Source organism: Lemur catta, chromosome 6 (genome assembly GCF_020740605.2).
Source record: "Lemur catta isolate mLemCat1 chromosome 6, mLemCat1.pri, whole genome shotgun sequence".
Lineage (NCBI taxonomy): Eukaryota > Metazoa > Chordata > Mammalia > Primates > Lemuridae > Lemur > Lemur catta.
In genome coordinates this window covers 47833200-47854521 of record NC_059133.1, presented here as the reverse complement: position 1 = coordinate 47854521, position 21322 = coordinate 47833200, and the positions used below count along the sequence as shown (strand labels likewise).

At 39.7% G+C, this 21322-nt stretch overlaps 1 protein-coding gene and 1 pseudogene across 1 annotated transcript in view; one reads left to right on the top strand and one right to left on the bottom strand.

Annotated features, from left to right (window-relative positions):
• The window catches only part of SRGAP1 (SLIT-ROBO Rho GTPase activating protein 1), a 256277-nt gene that overhangs the window by 116203 nt on the left and 118752 nt on the right, over nucleotides 1-21322 (top strand). The window contains exons 2-3 of the mRNA XM_045553445.1: nucleotides 7492-7687; nucleotides 12481-12643. Coding sequence (XP_045409401.1) covers nucleotides 7492-7687; nucleotides 12481-12643 — 359 coding nt within the window. The remainder of the gene's footprint in view (nucleotides 1-7491; nucleotides 7688-12480; nucleotides 12644-21322) is intronic.
• LOC123640239 lies at nucleotides 3017-4190 on the bottom strand (annotated as a pseudogene).

Genomic DNA, 21322 nt, shown 5'->3' with positions numbered 1-21322 from the left:
GTAAGTACCCCAGGTGGTATTTATCATCATCCAGTTTGGGAAATTGACCCATGAAATAAAATCTTACTCCTTAGCATGATGCCAAGTGGGGTCCTTTCTGACCCAGCCCATGACCAGACACCCTATCCATCCAGAGTTGGATTTCAGCAACAGAGAAGCACTTGTTATAACTCTCCTTCTCTCCCACCTCCTTCGGGCTAGAATACTCTTCTCCCTTGTGTCTGGCAACAAACTTCTGATAAATCAATCTCAGGGTCACTTCCGCAGGGCTTGCCTCTCTGCCTAGCCACGAATACTTTCTCTCCACACTTTCATTGCTGCTTAATATTCTTACATCAAGGCTCTGAAGGTCGCTAGCTCTCATTATCTGTGTTGCCTGTGCCTCCTTACTGAGGATGGGGTTTATGACTTCAGTCTGTTATTTATAGCCACTAGTAAGGAGTCTGGCACAAGGAAATATTCAATAAATATTTTTCTAATGAAAGCCTGCTGGTACTAGTAATAATAACATGTCCATCTGTTTCGTAGTGGTTTACAGATTGCAGCGTGGTTTTCACTTTCATCATCTCATTTAATTCTCAGCACAACCTTGTGAGGTGGGAATTATTATTTTATAAGATGAAACTGAGAAGTTGAGGGACTTGCCCCATGTCTCATGACATGTAAGAGGTGACACTGTAACTCCAACCTGGGTCCATCCTGATACCACCTAATTTCTGTGCAGAGTATAAGAGAAGCATATATCTTGGGTTCAGATTTCCAGTGAAGTGGAGACATGGCCTTTGCTTATTCACCCCACTTCCTAAAAAAAAAAAAAAAAAAAAAAAGGCAATCAAAGCCTGCTTTTATGGATTTTTTTTTTCTGCTCCAAATTTTTAGCCTAGAAAGCATAATTCACAAAATTTGCACCTGGTGTTTAGTTAATCAGCAGTCACCAGGTTGTATAAATATTCACATGAGCAGTGAGCAGTATATGAATAATCAGTGGGACCAGTTAGAGTCTCATTGGGTTGTTATTCTCTTAAAGGCATTTCAGTGGCTCTTCCCTGTCATTTGGGAAAATTCCTTATATCCTTTGGATAGAGATACTAATACATCTTAACAGAATGTAGACTCCCTTGATATTGTAAGGAAAATCTGAGCAAATGGGAATATGAATTAACTGAGGTGGTTTGTGATACTTTAGAAATATTATGATGTTATTTTTTGTTAGATAATCATGAGTCTATCAATTTCATGTCCTAAAAATTAGAGAAACAGCCCAGTCTGGATCAATCTTTCCATGAAATATGTATCAGTCTGTGGTCTCACACAAATTTATTTTAAGAGTTAGGACTTCCCTTTATCAGAGCAATGGCAAGAAACTCCTTCATTTCCTCTGTTTCTAGGCAATTCCATTTTATCTGGTAAGTGTTAGTCAGCAGATTTTTATAGCTTAGAGGAACTATTTCAATTTTTTTGTTAACAAATTGATTGCAGTAGTTTGAAAGCACACTCTTCTTGTGTATCATTCTTGTTGGATTACTGATGTTTCATTCTATGGTGATTCTCTGGTAGAACAGAAATGAAATAATAGTCATTTTAAAAACCCAATAAGTCTTAGCCCCCATTAAAACAGCCATTATGATTAGTTAGTAGGTCCTGGTCTAAATTTAAATAATGACTGCTTAGAGTCTCCTCAAAGGTCACATTTTGTCACCCTAAAAGAGGTTGTGCTGTTTTGTGCAGTTATGTAGTGATAAGCCTTTCCTAATATTCTATTAGGCGAATCTCTTCTGTACCATTAGAAATTGTAACAATTAATATACAGATGGTCCTAGCCAGAAAGTTAATTTACCAGCTGAAGTATAGATAAATTCAGGACAAAGTGAAAATATTGAAGTAAGAATCATTTTGTGCAGACATCATTTTATTTAAAAACATTGTTTCTCTCATCAAAATGCCTTTATCTAGGATAGGCATCATGTGTTCCTTTGGTCTCATGAAATATTTTCAGAGTGCTCATCCATATGTTGTCTCATTTGACAAAAAGTACATTAGGTATGGAAATGGGAGTTCCTTGTTGTTACTGTTATCATCCTTGTCAGAAATGGAATAACAACCTAAATTTCGTGGAATTGTGATACAGCTATCTTTTAAAATATGTAACAGCTCTTTTGAGATATAATTCACATATCCTATAGTCCACTATTGAAAGTGTGAAATTGAATAGTTTTTTGTTTATTCAGAGTTTTGAAACTATTACTATAATCAATTTTAGATCATTGTCACACCCCAAAAAGAAACCTTGCACCCATTAGCAACCACTTCCCACCTCTGTTGATTAGTTTACTCTGAACCTTTCACAGGAATGGAATCATAGACTCTGGTCTTTTGTGAATGGTTTCATTCACTAAGCTTATGTTTTCAAGGCCCATCCATGCTGTAAATCAGTTCATCATCCTTTTTATGACTAAACAATATTCCATTGTATGGCTATACCACATTTCATCTCTTCATTAGTTGATAGACATTTGGGCTGTCCTACTTTCCAGCTATTATGAATAATACTGCTATAAACATTCATGTACACACTTTTATGTGGAAACATATTTTCATTTCTCTTGGCTATATATACCTAGGAGTGAAATTGCTGAGTCACATGGTAACCTTATGTTTAATCTTTTGAGGAGCTGCCAGACTATATTCCAAAGTGACTTCACCATTTTACATTCCTACCAGCAGCGTATGAGGGTTCCAGTTTCTCTCCATGCTCCTCAACACCTGCTTTTATTTGTCTTTTTGATTATAGTCATCCTGATGAGCCTGAAATGCTATCTCATTGTGCTTTTCATTTACATCTCCCTGATAGTTAATGATACCAAACAACTTTTCTTATGCTGTTGGCCATTTGTATATCTTCTTGGGAGAAATAACTATTGATATCCTTTGCCCTTTTTTAAAATTGAGTTTTTGTTTTTATTATTGGGGTTTTTTTTAACAGGCTTAATTCACTTATTTTTCTTGTATAAAAATGCTATATTGTGGCCATAGCTGGAGCCTGGGCTCTCTGCACAGAGACTCTGGTGTGAGTCTTGACAAGATGGTCAGTAAATTCCTGGTAGGGAGACTTGGTGAATACTGTCTCTTACCAGGGTCAAGAGTCAGATGGCTATGCATCTTGGAGATGGCATCAAAAGTGGCCTTGGCGGCCGGGCACAGTGGCTCATGCCTATAATCCTAGCACTCAGGGAGGCCGAGGTGGGAGGATCTCTTGAGGTCAGGAGTCTGAGACCAGTCTCAGCAAGAGCGAGACCCCGTCTCTCCTAAAAATAGAAAGAAATTAGCCGGGCAACTAAAATAAAATTAGCTGGGCATGGTGGCACACACCTGTAGTTCCAGCTACTCGAGAGGTTGAGGCAGGAGGATCACTTAAGCCCAGGAGTTTGAGGTTGCTGTGAGCTAGGTTGATGCCACGACACTCTAGCTGGGGCAAGAGAGTGAGACTCTGTCTCCAAAAGAAAAGGGGGGGGCTTGGCGAAGTCGCCCAGGGTGACAGTGCAGCCCCTAGCTGAGGTGTAGTGAGGTGTAGCAGTCATTAATGCCAGCCATCAGCAGTAGCTTCTTGGGCACAGGGGCTGAGATGATGCCCATTCCTCTTGGGGCAGGGATAAGACCAACCAGCACAGAACCGCAGCGGCCTGTCACCTTGCAAGGACCGGTGTGAGGCTTGCCAATCTTGTTCCCCCAGTAGCCTCTCCACACAAGGGCAATGGAATGCTTGGCCAGGATGATGGCCTCTTGGATGGCAGTGGCTACCTCTTTGGAGTACTTAACACCCAGACCGACGTAGTCATTTTAGTCCCCGATGGCAACAAACACCTTGAACCTGGTCCACTGGCCAGCACAGGTCTGCTTCTGCACAGGCATGATCTTCAAAACCTCATCCTTGAGAGATGCCCCCAGGAAAAAAATCAATGATCTCAGCCTGCTTGATGGGCAAGAGGAGATAGATCTCTGGAGATCTGATCTTCAAGTCCTTGACTAGGCAGCCCAGAGTGGTGATGGGCATCCACTCCTTGTCCTCGTCCTTGCCTCTGTGAGCTCTGCTGCCCCAGCCCCAGCCATGGCTGCAACCCTGGCCCCTAATGCCGCAGCCTCTCATTGCAGGGCCCCAGGGGCTCCGGCCCCTTCTGCTGCAGTGGCGTCATCCGCTATTTGGTGTTTTCTTGGAGAAGTATTATTGAGTTTTAAGAGTTCTTTGTATGTTCTCTATACAAGTTCCTTATCAGATATGTGATTTGCAAATATTTTCTCCCATCTTGTGTGTTATCTTTTCACTTTCTTGGTGACTACATTTGTGTATCTTGTAACTTTATCCTTCAAGGCATTGTGTCTTCCAGACTCTCCTAGTCTGATTCGGTTCCAGCTCTTCTTTCCATAGCTTCCTGTTGCATTCCTGTTACTAGAACACCAAACACGGTGTGTTGATGTGATCAGTCTAGGATTTATCTTCCTTACCAGACGGAGCTGTGGCTACAAATCCTTGAATCACCAATGCCTAGGACCCTGCCTAACACAAAATGGGAGCTCAATAATTGCTTGTTCAACTAAACTGAAATGACCCTTGAGTCTGAAAAAAATGATCCTGGTCAATACTAATCTAAGAAAGCTAATAAAAGGGGACTTAATAGACTGTCAAAGAATCTGGGGGTGGGAGGGCAATTGCAATCTCTTGTACAGAAATAAGGCTCACAATTTTTCTAGAAAGCACTTCTTAAAGTTTTGCTTTCGCCAGTGCCAGCCCTAATGATTCTGTAGTATGTACGAGTGATGACAGCGCTTCTCTGAGCTGCAACCATCTGTGGTCTCATCGTGGGGCTCAGTGCTCCACAGTCTTCTTTGATCTGTTCTGAGCAGCAGACCAAAATTTATGTCACCAGGCGTTTAATTTACTCATTTATTTGTTTACTAAAAACTCCTTTAAATTCTTTGGTGCCATGTAAGGTTACTGAAATCATAGTATTAAATATCAATAAGATAGCCATGTCATTTGTGCAGGGAGGTGACCCACTGTATCATGCTGCCTTGTGGTGCTGGTGTCGTATAAGGAATCCAAAGGTTTTCTCTTCCTAATAAGATATTTCTTATAGTGGTACTTTTCTATTGATTTTTTTAAAATGATCTTTTTTATGGTCCTTTCCTCGTTTGTCCTAAACTTTTCTAAACTGAAGTAGTAAATGGCTTCTCCTCCATTTTTTGGAGCATATTTTCTCACAAGGACATTCTGGATGCTGCCTCGGTCCACTTTCACTATTGTTACAAATGCTGCAGGTGTCCTATTTTGATTGGAAAATTACAGATAACGTAAAGTAACAGTTAGTCTCTGTAAAAGGAGGATGAGGATTTAATTGTGTAAATATGGTCCTTCTCAGAGCTCCCTTGTTCTTGATTTTAAATCCTGATGGACACAAGTAAGAGGCTATTTTAAAATGAGATTCAAGAAGGAAGCCCATATAATTTTTGTGTGCCTGTGATGAGATTTGAGATTTGTACTCTCAGCCACTTTTATTTTTTATTTGGCACTAAGGCAGCTTAAAAAAAAAAAAAAGGCAGAGAAAACTAGTTGACAGGCTAAGATGATTGATTTATTTTCTCTTAACACAGCAAGATGTGCTAAAATTACTTCATCTTAAAAGATTTACTGGGATTCCTGAATGAAAAATACCCCCACCCTTGATATTTTTTCCTTTATGAAACAAAAATAGCTCTATTTTTGGGAGAGAGAGTTTGGCAGACATGCTGATTATAATACGGTATTGGAAAACACTTACTTTGATTGACTGAAAACCAGATGCTGTTCATGGTAGTTAAAAGCCTATAATAATGTGTTCACTCTGGTGTTCACTGCACTTCTGTGAGATTAATAATAAGATCCTCCAATCTAGAGGTGGAGAAACCAGGAGAGGACACTGGAGAAGTGCTTCCCTACCTTCCCCCAGGGCTCCCCAGAAACTGCATTGCCTGGAGCATGACCTTATGGAGGACCGAGATCTTGTTTCATTAGCTATTGTGTCTTCTTTGCCGGGATATAGGCCTAGCACAGTATAGGCACTCAAACAAACATTTGGTGGGTAGAAGGAGAATGGGAAGTATTTGATTAGTCAGACTGACAGGTCAGGGTTGGAGGTCTCCAGGGGTACCATTTACTAGCTGAAGTCCTTAGATAAAGTATTTAATTTCCTTAAACTTCAATTTATTCTTTGTAAAATGGAGGATAATACCATTACCTACTTCTTTAGGTACAGAAGAGTAAACATTGGATTGTTATTAGCTATTATTAAATTGAGAAACTTCCTGATTTCCCATTCAAAACTTGACTGCCCTGATATTAATGAACTTGGTTAAATAAACCTGGTCAAGTTTATGCATATATATCACCAGCAAAGTCCTTCTCTATTGAAGAGGAATAATAGGAAGAAATTGAAGAGGCGTTATTTGGACTTTGATTTCTATGAACTCTATTGAATTAGATTAGACCCTCACTTTTAGGGAATTATGCACCGACACTGGGGAAGATGAAATACAGTTTTCCAGACTGATATTCTTGTCTTTGGAGGTTGGCCCTAGTTCTTAGAACAAAAACAAGTCAGTAGTTATTAGTTACTGTATCTCATTTTCCAAAACACACGTTTCTTTGTTACAGTCATTTGCAGATATTTTTGCATGCTACATTTTCACTTTGGTGCTCTTGCTAAAACACTAAATGACTAACCTTCGTGTCCTAATGTATTTAAATTGTCAAAGGATTCTTTCAGGATTACATGCGCTGATAAGGGTGTTAAGTTTGAACAATGTGTAAAAAGTGAAGGCCAAGTGAAGAGGCCTTGACGTTGTGAACAGAATAATAAAGTAGACTCTGAGAATTGCCCTGTGACGAATGGATTATTGGATATAGAAAGAAGTTATTTCTAGACACGACATCCCTATAAGCCCTGAAGCTATGTGTTTTACAAACTAGAAATTTATGCACTAAATAAAAATTACCAGATGTCAGTCTCTGCATGTGCCAACTGGCAAATGTGTAGTGGGTCAGAGTCTGGAAGAAATGATACCCATTTCTTTGCTATTCAGACTCAAAGGGATAGTTGAGGTAAAATGCTGTTGAAAAAATTACAGTGTTCTCAGCTAAAGTTGTCACATGTTATGAATTGTTATCTGAAAGGCTTTAATTTTTTCCTCTTCATGACTACATGCATGTTTGTGGCATTACAAATGTAACCCACATTTCTGTTCTAATTTATTACATTCTTTCCTGAGGCTTGTCTTGTTCTTTTAAAGGGTGAGCAGATATCTTGTTTAAAGAACCAACCTGTACACTATATTCTATTAATAATAAAGGTCCAATACAGAGCTAAATATGTAATAGGATTCATGACTTCTATCTTGCACATACCAGTAAAACTCAGTCCTTTTCATGAAATCATCAAATGAGTTCTCTTCTCTTCCTAGAAATTCGAGCTCAACTGGTAGAGCAACAGAAATGCCTGGAGCAGCAAACAGAGATGCGAGTTCAGCTTCTCCAGGACCTGCAAGATTTCTTCCGGAAAAAAGCCGAAATTGAGACGGAATATTCTCGGAACCTAGAGAAGTTAGCAGAAAGGTTCATGGCCAAAACGAGAAGCACTAAGGATCATCAACAGTACAAGTAAGAGAGACTTGACTCAAATTCACCTTTCCAAAGTGATATCCCCCTCTTGCCATCCTTATTGGTTTTAGATTTTTTCCATTTTTGTCTGAGAAGTGATTGGTGGGCATATTCCCATAAATAAAAGCAACCCTCTACGTTTATAATTTATGCTCATCAAGTTGTCATTTTGAACCAGTAGTATTCTCCTGACATTTTTCTCATTCTCATATATATATATATATATATATATATATATATATATATATATATATATGTACACACACACACACACACACTCATATGGATAACTTTATATATAAGAAGAGAAGGTGTGTGTTTGTAAAATTCTTGATTACAGAAAAATGGAAAGTTGATATCTGCCCAGGTAGGGCAGATTTAAAACAGCTGCTTCTTCAAGCAGAGACCTCAGGATTTCAGTAGTGATTTTATGTGAAAATAAGCAATAAGCATTTCTTGGGTTAAGTGTCCACTCCACCCCCATCCATCATGTTTGTGGTCATTGCGATTGACACTGATTTAAAACAAGGATATTTAGTAAAATGCTTACAAGTGAGCATAATTAAACCTTACATTAATTGTAATTTATTTGTTTAAAAAATACTTACAGACTGTTCTTATAATGAAATTTACTTTATAATTTAAATCCTAGAGACAGTGAGAGACAAGTAAGCAGACAACTTTAGTGGGGCGTATAAGTGCTCCAACACTGGTAAGCGCAGGACATACTGGCCTGAAATCTGTTCTGTAGTGGAGGTGGGAGGGGAAGATCTTAGAAGAGGTGATATCTAAGCAAAGACCTGAAGGACTAGTTGGCCAGTAAAGGGGAGCAGAGGGAATATTCCAGGCGAGGGGAACATCATGCCTAAGGAGCCAGCAGGAAAGGGGTGTAGGGCAGGTTTGCGGAACGGAAGTCGTCCAGGGAGACCGGAAGTGTCCGGGGAGACCAGAAGTCGTCCAGGGAGAGCCAGTAGTCAGGTGGTGAGCAGAATGGCTGCAGATGTAAATTGGAGCAGGTCTTGGAGGCCTGTGGATCTTCCTGGGCAGTTTGGACTTTATCCTGAAGGCATGAGAAGCCTGTAGAGAGTTTTAAGTAGAAGAATGGCCTGCTGACACCTGCATTTTAAAATGACAAGAAAGACTGGCTGGGCGCCCTGGCTCATGCCTATAAAACCAGCACATTGGGAGGCTGAGGTGGGAGGATCACTCGAGACCAGGAATTCAAGACCAGCCTGTCAGCATAGTGAGACCCTGTCTCTTAAAAAAAAAAAAAATGATGACAAAGACCATAGATAGGATTGTGGACTAGAGGAAGACAGAGTAGAGGAGAGAGACCGCATACGGGCTCTCACATTTATGGCGTGAACTAGCAACACTGCGGGTAGAGAGAAGTAGACCTGTTTGTGAGACAGTAAAAAGACAGCACGGACTTTCATTTCTGGAAATACAAGCAGACCAGATAACCTGAAAAACACATCTGCCACAAAACTCCCAAAAATGCTGGTTAAATATATAATGGACACCATTTTAAATGTACAACTGAACTCACAGGAAAGTAAGGGAAATTTCCAGGGACTAAAAAAGGAAGATGGAACTGAAAACCTAAGTGGCAGTTGCATCCACCCTTTAAACCCACATGAGAACAGAAGATGAGGTCTGTGCAAGGTAAAGACTTGGAGCTGAGGGCTTCCCCACCACCGACACTATTGCATTGAATCCTAGGATTAAAACAGCTGCTATCTCAGTGAAATGGTAAAACAGAAAACTATTAATATCTACCCACCTGCACAGGGCACAATAAGGAGACCCGTCTGTTCAGCCTGAGCTCCACATTGGAAGGGGCTGTCGAGAAGCATGTCTTTGCTTTGCTTCACCATTGGCTTTGCAGTTTCATTTTATACCTTGGATCCTACATAAAAAGTAGGGTGGGAACTCTCCCTGGGGTACTTTTGCAGAAGCAAATGCAGAACTATTCTGGATAAAGAATACCTTTCTCTCTCTCCCCCACCACCTCACCCACTCTGGGATGCCTTTAACCTTTAGTATTAGTCTAGCATAGAAATAAATCTTAATGAAGATTCCCAGGGTGAACAAATGTCAAATGTACTTGACAGAGACAAGGGCTGGAAACAGGGGACTGGAGCCAGTACTATACTTACATTTATAGTAACTGTTCCTTTTTAAAAGCAGTTGCAAATAAGAAGACAGCCCATTCATCCACTCCACAGATATTTTTAGTATCTTATTCTGTGTTTTGGACTTGGTAATTGGTTGTGAACTGGGAATGTGAATCGGTCCATGAACCTTAGTCTGGCCCCTCAGTAGATCGAAGCCACTTTTTGTGTCTCCTGGTTTGTTTAGTAATTTTCTTCAAAAGGTGAGCAGTTTGAAATTTTCTTTTACTTAAGTTTATTATTCAGTAAGATGAATAAGAAGTCTGTGGAAAGGATAAACCAGGATTACGAAAAACACAAAGACATGCTTTATTAAGGAGTCAGCCAGACCTGGATATATTAATAAATACTGGCTCCACTGTGTGGTTTTTTTGGTCAAGTCACTTAACCTCTCTGAGTCTTGGTTTCCTAACTTGTAAAATGAGGTTTTATAACCATTGAGTGAGAAACATGACAAAGTCCTTAATATGATTGATGGTTGGCATGGAATATACACTCAATATTCCTCCTCCTCTTCACCAAACAAATGTTATATCTTCAGCACGATAATGTCACCAATCATTTAAGCTTGACTGTGGAGTCTAGCTCATATTTAGTTTGGGAATTCTTATTGTGTAGAACAATCTTTGGCCCAAAATTACCGCTGTACAGTGGAAAGACCAAGGCTTAGTTGAGCCTCCCTGGACCCAAAGACTGTCCGACACTAGCTTTGGTCTTTATCAAATCATTGCACCTTGCTAAGCTTCGCTTCTTTCGTTGATAGAAAGGATACAAAGAATCTCTGCCTTAAATGGCAGGGGTAAGGATTAAGTAGAGTTAATGTCTGTAAAGTCTTTAGAGCAGCCCCTGGATAAAAATAGCTAACTTTGTATAGCACTTCCTATGTGCCCAAGGCATCGTTGTAAGAATTTAAAAATATATATCAACTCAAATAATCCTCATAATAATCTTATGAGATAAGTACTATTGTTTTACCCATTCTACAAAGTAGCTGAGGCACAGAAAGGTGAAAATAATTTGCCCAAAGTCACATGGCTAATAAATGGTAGTTCTGGGATATGAACCTAGACAGCGTAGCTGCAGAGTCCACATTCTTGACCTGCACACCCCCTTCTCACAGAAGGTGCTCAGTGACTGGTAGCTGCTGTTATTATTATTGATGTTATTATTACTACTACTATTAAGGGAATAATAATAATATGTTTATTCAGTGAATAAGATAACACATAATGCTTACTATGGGGCAGGGCAGGGAGGTTACAAAGAAGTGTGAAATGTTCTCAAAGAATGTGTGGGCTACTGCAGCATAAAAGATGTGCATAAAAGTTAATGTAAATAAGGTAACGTTTACCTCTGCAGCTGCTGGTTGGAGAATGTCAGTAGAAAGGCTCCGATTACCTGCTGTAGAACCGCTGCCCCTTGCCTGATGGCTTTGAGAAAAAACAGGGCTCTCGGGTGGAGGGTGTAATTCGTAGTGTGCCAGTGGGGAGGATGGAGGTTGCTCTGATGGGTGCAGGTGCCAAGACCCTAGATCAGGCATTTCTTCCCCTACGCCCATTCCTGCTTTCGTCCTCTACTTTCTTTGTCTTCTAGAGAGGGTTTTCACTTGATGCAGTAGTAAATCCTGAATCTGAGAGACTTAAAGGCAGGAAGACCTAACTTAATCATTTCTTTCCTAACTTAATTAATAATTAGGGTCATAAATGATCATGAATAATAGGAGGATAACACATATGCTTAAATGGCACTTGTGTCCTTGTGTTAGGATAAACATTCTATGACATTTTGCCATTTTACAGTTAATTTTTAAAGTAAACAACAAAATTTTAAAAACTGCATTTAATTTTTTTTAAGTAGTAACGTCCCAGTTGCTCACTGTTTTTGTTTGTAGTTTTTCTTTAATATTTTGTAAGCCTTCTTTCGTGGTCCATATTCATTTTTAGCTTTATTATCCAGAATAGAATAAGGAGCAGTTATGAATATGAAATAGTTTAATGGGTTTCAACAGGACATGTGACAAGTCATAAGCCAGCAAACTTCTTGGTTCTATTTATGAGCCTTGAGACGACACAGTAAAGTTCTGATTCCCAGGAATACTTTTTGGGAGGCTGGAGGTTATGTATCAGAGGATTAATAAATAACCCTCAAATTTATGTTCCATGGAAAGCATAACTAGCCAAATTTCTTTTCCAGCAACGGACTGGACGTTCAAAGCAGACTTTGTGTGCTGTGGCTAACCACAGTCTGTCTGAGACAGTAGTCAATAGATTTTTATGTAAACATAAATTGCTTTCTTCAGTGGGGTGTTTAAAGCTGCAGGCTGCCTAAGCACTCTGTGTAGGGTCCCATGGCCCTTGTCAGGAATGTGGGTTTTCACCAGTGTTCTTGGTCCAGATTTTTCCTTCCAAGCCTGGAGAATTGCTGGCCCTGTGCCATGCATAGGCAGGAAGGCTGATCGTCTGGCTGTCAAGTGTCCTGGTCTGAGCAACGCTCAGAGCAGAAAGAACAGTGACAATATCCATCTGTTGTGGCTCCTTACTTTGCTGTGGTGACTTTGCTCAGCTGATTGGGCCAGCTTTGAAATTGATGGTAATTCTGTCTTCTTCCTTCGCTACTTAGGAAAGACCAGAACCTGTTGTCTCCAGTGAACTGCTGGTATTTGCTCCTGAACCAAGTGAGGAGAGAAAGCAAAGACCATGCCACCTTGAGTGACATCTATCTGAACAATGTGATTATGCGGTTCATGCAGATCAGTGAGGATTCCACCAGGATGTTTAAAAAGGTACACTCCATAAACTCCGCTGCTCCGTGTGCTTTCTGGTAACTGCTTTGCCTATAACCAGGACTGAGAACAGTGTCTCAAAAAAATTAAGTGAATGAATATTTTAAAGACACAGAATAAAAAGTTAAACCTGAACAGGCATACTTACGGAGTATAACTCAGTGAATCTGTGAGGTGAACAATGTGAGCAAAGTTTTGAAATAGGAAATTACCTGTGAGTTGCACCTCTGTCCTTAGGAAACGGACTGCCTGTACTTACGAAAAATCAGAGCAGAGGGGAAAAGCCTCGAATTCTGTGTTTCGAGCTCACACATGATCAGACACTTGTGAAGAACGAGATTACCATATGTGCTGCTCTCTCAGAAAAATATTATTGCAATTTTTTTCTTCCTCTCACCAGACCGGCAGCAGAGGCTGTGAGAGAGCAACATGAAGAAAGTTCCACAGGGCACAGAAAATGCAGTCTCTTACACACCAGAGAGCTTCTTCTTTCCCAAGTCCATTAAAAAATAAGAGCTGGGATTTTAAGGCTTCTTATCATCATTGCTCGTCTCTGCCAACTCTCAGCAATTTTTTTTTTTGTTTGGACATTTTTGTTGAGACAATAATAAAATTGGACCATTTCCTGTGCAGAGAATGCAGCTACTTGCCCAGCAAGACTGGCTTTTGTTTTTTATGCTTGTAGGATGAGGTGCCCCCCATCCGCCCCCACCCCCTCAGCTTGTACTAGTACTTAGTGTTGGTTGCCTGTACCTATTCCTGTACCTCTATTTACTAAGTAGTTATTAGTTTCAGAAAGTGGGGGAAGAGGGAGAAACACCATGTAGATTACTAACATATTTATGTTTCAAAGGGGCCCCTTAAAACAAGGACATAGTGTTAAGCAGGCCAGCTGGAAAACTTCGTAGTCATGTTTGATGTATCCACATTAGATTTGATTTCTGACCTAGAAATGGAATTTAGCAAGCTCTAAGTCATCTTGTGCTCTATTAAATAGAAATAAAAATTTGTTTTCAAAGAAAGGAGAGATTTTAACAATTGGAACTAAGGGGCATGTTAATTAAGAAGATAATACATAGAGAAATATCCTATGTGTCTTAAATAATAGAGCTTTAAAAAAATAGTTTAGACCGAGCTGTGAAAGTGAAATAACTTTCTGGTACATGAGCCCTTTCTGCAGAGAACTCATGTGGTTCAGGGGGTTTTCTGAGCATCTCTTAGGAGCAGGAGACCATGTTGACAGGTGTTGGAAAAGCTATAAAGATGAAGAGTCCTCGTGCTCAAGAAGGTCACAATTTATCCAAATTGGGATGGCACTTTTGATGCCTCTGGGACCAGCACATCAACTGAGTTCATTTGTTTATCTATTCAACAAAACATCTTTAAAATGCCTGACTGGGGAAGCAGAGTTAAAAGGCATGTCTCTGCCTGCAGGGAGCTCATTACAATAATTAACAGTTACCATGCTAAAGGGATGCACAACCCACTGTGGGAGCTGGAAGGCTGGAGGTCTTAACTCTACATAGGGGTCAGGAAAAGTCTCCACAGAAAAGGGAACATTTGAAGTGAGACTTGCAGGAGAAGGAGACATTCACCAAGCAGAGAAAGACAGTGAGCTATTCCAGGGAAAGTGAAAGCATGCCATGTTCAGGGAAAAAAAGAGTTCAGGGACCAGGGATTGTAGGGGAGAGAGTGATGGGATGTGAGACTAGAAAGGATGGGCAGATAAGAAGGGACTTTGTAGTCTTGCTAAGTTGTGTGGATGTGTATTTGGTAAGTCAAAGGCAAGGACTTGTTAAAGTTGATAGAAATCTGGGGCTAAGAGTCAAATAGATTTGGATTTGAATCCCAGCTCTTCTGCTTGCTTGTTTTTTGATCTTGGGAGATCGTTCAAAAGATCCAAGAGAGTGCTCTCCACTCTTGAATGGACTGAGAAAGGCAAGATTGGGCAGAGGGAGAGGCTGACCCTGTGGGAACTCTGGGGCCGGGATGGCCTTTGGACTGGTGTGTATCCAAACAAGGAGGTCTGGCCTTTGTTTTGCAGTCAATAGATTTGGTCTGCTCTTGGGGCGGGATTAAGTAATCTTGGGGTGAGGCAGCTCCCTTTGGTGGAGGGTAATTCCTAAGGGTAATTCCCAGAGAGGGATCAGCTGTGAGTTGCAACAGCCAGCAGCCAATATTCCCAGTAGTTGGGGGAATGAGTTCCTGGCTCTTGAAGAGAGGTCTGGGAAATGCACAGTAAACACACACACCCCCACCCCCACCCCCCACACCCCGAGAAAGGGAGAGAGAGAGAATGTTTGCTTGTTTGCCACCTAGGAGTTTTGGTCTGGGAAATGCACAGTAAACACACACACACACACACACACACACACACACACTGGGAAATGCACAGTAAACACACACACACACACACACACACACACACACACACACTGGGAAATGCACAGTAAACACACACACACACACACACACACACACACACACACACACACACACACACACACACACACACACACACACACACACCCCCAGAGAAAGGGAGAGAGAGAGAATGTCTGCTTGTTTGCTACCTAGGAGTTGTCTTATTCAGATTTTCTGGGACTCAAAGAAGTACAGTCCTTGGAAACTGCTTATTTACAGTGGATTCCTGGCTACTTTGGCATTAAGCAGGGTGAATGCTCCATGCTTTGTGAACAACCTTCTCCCTTCTAACCATTGCTGGCCAGCTGGAAGGGTAATAGTGATTATAGTTACAGGTATCAAATTCCACCTACCTCAACTGAACACAGTGACTACACACCTCACCTTTCCCTCTGTGTTATTGCTGAAAGGAGAAAGAACAAGACAGGCCAAGGGCTTACTGTGCAGCCAGATCAACCTCCTAGGACACATTTGTCATCGAAAGAACAGGAAGCCAGAACCTATATCTAATCAAGTCTAAAGAATTTCAGGTCCCCTTAGGTTAGAAAGCAAGACTAGTCTTTTCTGTCTTTTTTTTTTTTTTTTTCCCTATCACAGACCTTCCTCTTCTCCAGCTCGTCTTTCATTGTTATGGTTCTCAGTTAGAAGCCTACCTTCTGTCAAAATGGAAAGAAATCATCAGAGTCGGTCCGAGGCAGCCTTTAGAACTGCTATGGAGTCCTTAGTGAGCTAATGCTTATCTGTCTTGGGAGAAGATTTTGAGACCTCCTCATTTTTCAAACATATCCCATGTCTGTGCTGAGATCCAGATAGGTGCTGTGTGCTTGATAATGTAGTTTGGGCTGTATCCTACTCAATTTAGTCAATGGCAGAAAATCCTTTTCCCCCAACTGTTCTGTCAAATAAGGAGTTTGGAGCAGGTAATTCCAGGAATGTTTTTGTATCCAAATGGATATAGTCATCAAGAAGACATGTGTAGGCCTACCTAATTCCATGCATAGTTATAGGAAACAGCTTCAAGACTTACATCTTAATTACAACAGAACCAGTGATAGACATAGGTGCCTAAGCTTGAAAGAAAGTTTCAACAGGTAGAAAAAGAGGTTTTTAAAAACAACAACAATATCCAATTATTGAAATATTGTATATTTCAGATTTAGACCTTTAAAACTCTAAATGAAGCCCATTGGTCAGAATAATACAGTAATTTAGCTTTTAGGCTCTGAAATCAGGTATTCTGGGTATGAACCTTGGCTTTGCTAGTAGCTGTGTGGACTTGGAAGTATTTGTAAACCTAAGTAAGCCTCAGTTTCTGCATCTGTAAAGTGTGTATAATGACCTGTTAATGTAATAAACTATTCCAGATAGTTGTGTAGAGGATTCATGAGTTATACATGGAAAGGAACTTATTCCAGTTTCTGGACTTAATAAGTCCTAAGTAACTTTTAGCTAGTATCTTTATTATCTGTATTGTGAACACTTATGCCATATACCTGCCATAATTATATGATGTGAGATTATACCAGGTATTATACTAAACATATACTCATTCTAAGGAGACTGTATGGCACATATATATGTGAAAAACACCTCCAGGTGATCATATTTTATCACTTATGATTATGAAGTTCCAAACCATATTTATAAGCAGATTTTGACAAATGCCCTCACGGCATCATTGCTTGTAGCTGAATTAATGGATTTTTTCATGCATTCAACAAGAAGAGTTATTTAATTCCAGACCCTCCATTAGGTGTTGACAATGTAAACATGGACAGGAGAGGACTCTGTTTTTACCTTCTTAAGTTCCACTTAACCATCTTAGGAGAAAGTCATAATTTGGGAACTCCTCGGACACAAGGTTTTATTTCATTATCAACCCTCACTTCTTTTCCACAGAACAGGGGCTAATGTGCCTCTTGCCCCGTTCTCCAGCCCTGCCTCCCGCAGTCACGAGGTTTTGCTTCCTTGTTTCCATTACTCATGCTGAAAGAGGGTGCTCTGCAGCTGGTTTGGTGCTGCAGCCAGAAAATGTTCAGCTCATATGCTGCACATAAAAATGTAATTAATGTCAGCAGTCACAGTTGCAGGGCAGGCTACAGCCAGCTTGCAGTAATCACTTTAGTTAAGCAACTAATCAAAATATCTTATTTACCAATTTTAAGAACGTTAGTAGAAGTATGTAGTTTAGAGGAAATACCATAAAAATGGTGCTATTTAAATATATTAAATTATCTCTGTGTTTTAAATTATCTTGAATTCTGTCATTTCCCTATGGATAATTTTAAAATTATTAATATGTTTTTGTCTTTCCCTGCTTTGCATAAATACACATACAAGTATACTTTATTTTGTTTCTTCACCAATAATAATGACATCTGGAAGCTCCCACTTACTCAGCTTTAACTGTGCACCAACCACTGTCCTCGCTCACACATCCTCACGGCTGCCCAATGAGCAGGTATTATAATCCACACTTTAGGGACAAGGAAACAGAATGCTCATGGATGAAAGCTGCAGAGCCAGGCTGACTAGTACGTATTCTTGTCTTTGTCCCTATGTCTTAGATAGTTCATAGCTACTGTAGACTCTGTTGGTAGTTTTTGGTGGTAATTGGAGAGGTCACTCAATGCATGCATAGGATCAGAAACTTCTGAGAAATAAAACACCATGGTTCTCGGCGCTATTCATTTCTTATGAAAATCCTGAATAATGATATTCCTGAGATAAGGCAGCACAATCTGTCAATCATCCAAGTTACAAGGAGGGGCCCAAAGCAGCGGAGACTGGCCCCCAAGCCACTGAGAATAATCCCTCTTTGCCATAAGTGCCATAGGTTATCATAATCACACTCACAGGAATTTAGTTAACTCACTTTTGATATTACTGATTGTGTGGCTTAATCTGAAAGGTGGGAGAGATTACTACTAAGATTTGAAGTCATTTTTTATTTTGATCAAAGCCAGCCAAACCAAAGATATTTCTTGGAGAAAAAAGCTGTGCTTTGAAATAGACCATTTAAAATAGGTTAATATTCAAACAGAAGCTTTAATATACATTAATAAAAGATAGTCTACTATAGATCTCTAAGGCACTGACCTTGTTTTGAAAGAAAAGGTCCATAAGTTTTAAAACATCTGAAAACTACCAATCTATATATGCACAGAAAAAAATCTATTTATTTTTGAATATAAATATATATATTCATTGTAGAAATTTAGAAAACACTAAAAAATATAAACAGAGAAATAACAAATCCCCATATTTAACACTACCTACTGGTAATATTTTGGGCTGTACCTTTTCCATATTTGTATGTATACACACATATATGTAAAATGTACAAACATACATATGCATTTCACAAAATTGAGATTTCATTGCATGTGGCTTGGGAACCCACCCTTTCATGTAAAATATTAACATGTCTCATGTCTGGAATTAATATTTTAATATAGGATACTTCATGCATGCATAGTGCTTCACTATCTTTTTCTGGTTTTGGACATCTAAATCTTTCACACATCTATGATTTTTTTTTTCTTATGCTATATTCCTTGAAATAGGGTTATTGGGTCAGAGGATGGCCTTAGAATATTGTTAGAATTTCATGTCTTGAATGAAGTTCTTACTTTCTGCCTTTCTGGAGTAATCATGGCCATGACTGTGATTTACTAATGATTTATATATCCCCTGAAAAATAAATTGACTATTTTATTAGCAGAGAGCTACTATGTGTGACTTAGTATGCTTATGCAACAGTAGTAAATAATGTAACAAGAAGAACTTTTTCAAAGGATTTTAGTGCAGTGTAGCAGAAGAATTAAATGGTATTCTGGTGGCCTCAAGGGACAGCTTAATTATTGATAGGGCCTGGATGAATAGGAATAGTTCAAGCTACCACTGCTAGCTGGTTCTCTCGGGTTTTGTCAACCCCATGACTAGCTTTTTTTTTAGAGAAATAAATCAAAACCAAGCTATCATTTCTTATGATGATATAATTTTATGAAATATTTTAGCAAATCTTTTTTTTTTTTTTTTTTTTTTTTAAGACAGAGTCTCGCTTTGTTGCCCGGGCTAGAGTGAGTGCTGTGGCATCAGCCTAGCTCACAGCAACCTCAAACTCCTGGGCTTAAGCGATCCTCCTGCCTCAGCCTCCCAAGTAGCTGGGACTACAGGCATGCACCACCATGCCCGGCTAATTTTTTCTATATATAGATTTTTTTAGCTGTCCAAATCATTTCTTTCTATTTTTGGTAGAGACGAGGTCTCACTCTTGCTCAGGCTGGTCTCAAACTCCTGACCTCGAGCAATCCACCAGCCTCAGCCTCCCAGAGTGCTAGGATTACAGGCGTGAGCCACTGCGCCCGGCCTAGCAAATCTTTTTAATTTGTATTTATAAATTGCTTATCACGATGGCGGGCACATAGTAAGTACTCAGTGGATAGCACTTATGGGTGCTGCTGTTCTTGGATTTACATTGTTGCCTTTATTATTTAGTAACAACAGGACATATGTGATTGGCCTGATTATAAATTTAGCAGGTGAGGTACAATATAAGAGCATTCACCATAAGTTTAGAAGCTTTATCAAAGAGTTAAAAGGACATTAAGCAGATGATATATGCATGTTTCCTTGAAAACTTGATATAACAATTTAAAAAACACAGCTATGCCAGCTAAGTTAACATTTTGTCACAGAGTTTGATACTTTGATACCAAAACTCTAATGTTAGTACAGTCATGCCCCACAGAACCACATTTTGGTCAATGATGGATTGCAGATATGGTGGTAATCTCATAAGATTGTAATGGAGCTGCCCTATGTAGGTGTACCATTTTTTGTTTTTCATTACTGTATTTTTACTGTACCTTTTCTATGTTTAGATATGTTTAGATACGCAAATACTTACAATTGTGTTATAATTTCCTACAGTACTTATAGTAACACACTGTACACGTTTGGCACCTAGGAGCAATAGGCTATACATATGGTCTAGGTGTGTAGTAGAGGATACCACATCATCTTTGTGCAAACATCATGGAGTGTACTTACACGTAAGTTTGTACAGTGACAAAGTCGTCTAACAACACATTTCTCAGAATATATGCCTGACATTAAGTGACGCATGACTATAGTTGAACACATGATTATATTGAGAATAGGTATCAAAAAGCACTTGAACTTATTTTTAGTTAGAATCTGGAAGTACAAATTATTTTAAATGGGTATTTGTAAGTTACTTTTATTTTTTTCTGTTTGCTTAACTAGTGATTTTGTACAATGAACATATTGAATTTTTTTTTTTTTTTTTGTAGACCGAGTCTCGCTCTGTTCCTGGGCTAGAGTGCCGTGGCCTCAGCCTAGCTCACAGCAACCTCAAACTCCTGGGCTCAAGCAATCCTACTGCCTCAGCCTCCCGAGTAGCTGGGACTACAGGCATGGACCACCATGCCCAGCTAATTTTTTCTATATATTTTTAGTTGTCCAGCTAATTTCTTTCTATTTTTTTAGTAGAGATGAGATCTCACTCTTGCTCGGACTGGTCTTGAACTCCTGAGCTCAAACTATCCACCTGCCTTGGCCTCCCAGAGTGCTAGGATTACAGGAGTGAGCCACCGCGCCTGGCCTACATTCTTTTTTCATCGATTCTTTGAGATATCTGCAATCCATTCCATGTAAAAACTAGTCAAGAACTATCTCTCAAAATCAAGCTCAGCCTCCTATTTGACTCTTAAGACAATGCCAGGGAAGCAAAAACTTTCTAAGAGGGATAATTATGCACATAGTTACAGAGATAAGTATGAATAAACAGGGAAGAATCATAGTCCCTTTAAAATTATGCTGTAGTTTTTAAGCAGTTATCAAAGCTTTCTCAGGCATATGTCAAGATGCTGAGGATACAGCAGTGACCAAGACAGACATTGTCCCTGCCCCTTGGATCTTACAGTGGGGGTGGGTGTAGGAGAGGAATAGACAAATAAAATCTTGATTATAGAACAGCATGTTCATTGTACTGATCCATAGAGAAGCCCCTTGCTTCTTATGATTTGGGGGTCAGGAAAGCCACAATTTAAATATATTATTAACAGTTAGCTGGATGAGGCCAGTGAGAGCAAGGAGATAAGGTGGCCGGAAAGTAGAAAACTGTTCTAGGAAGAAACAGCGTATATGAAGAACCAGATGTGTGAGCGAACACAGATTTTAAGGAAAAAAGGGATGTCCTTTGTGGGTGAATCAAAGAATGAGAGAGGC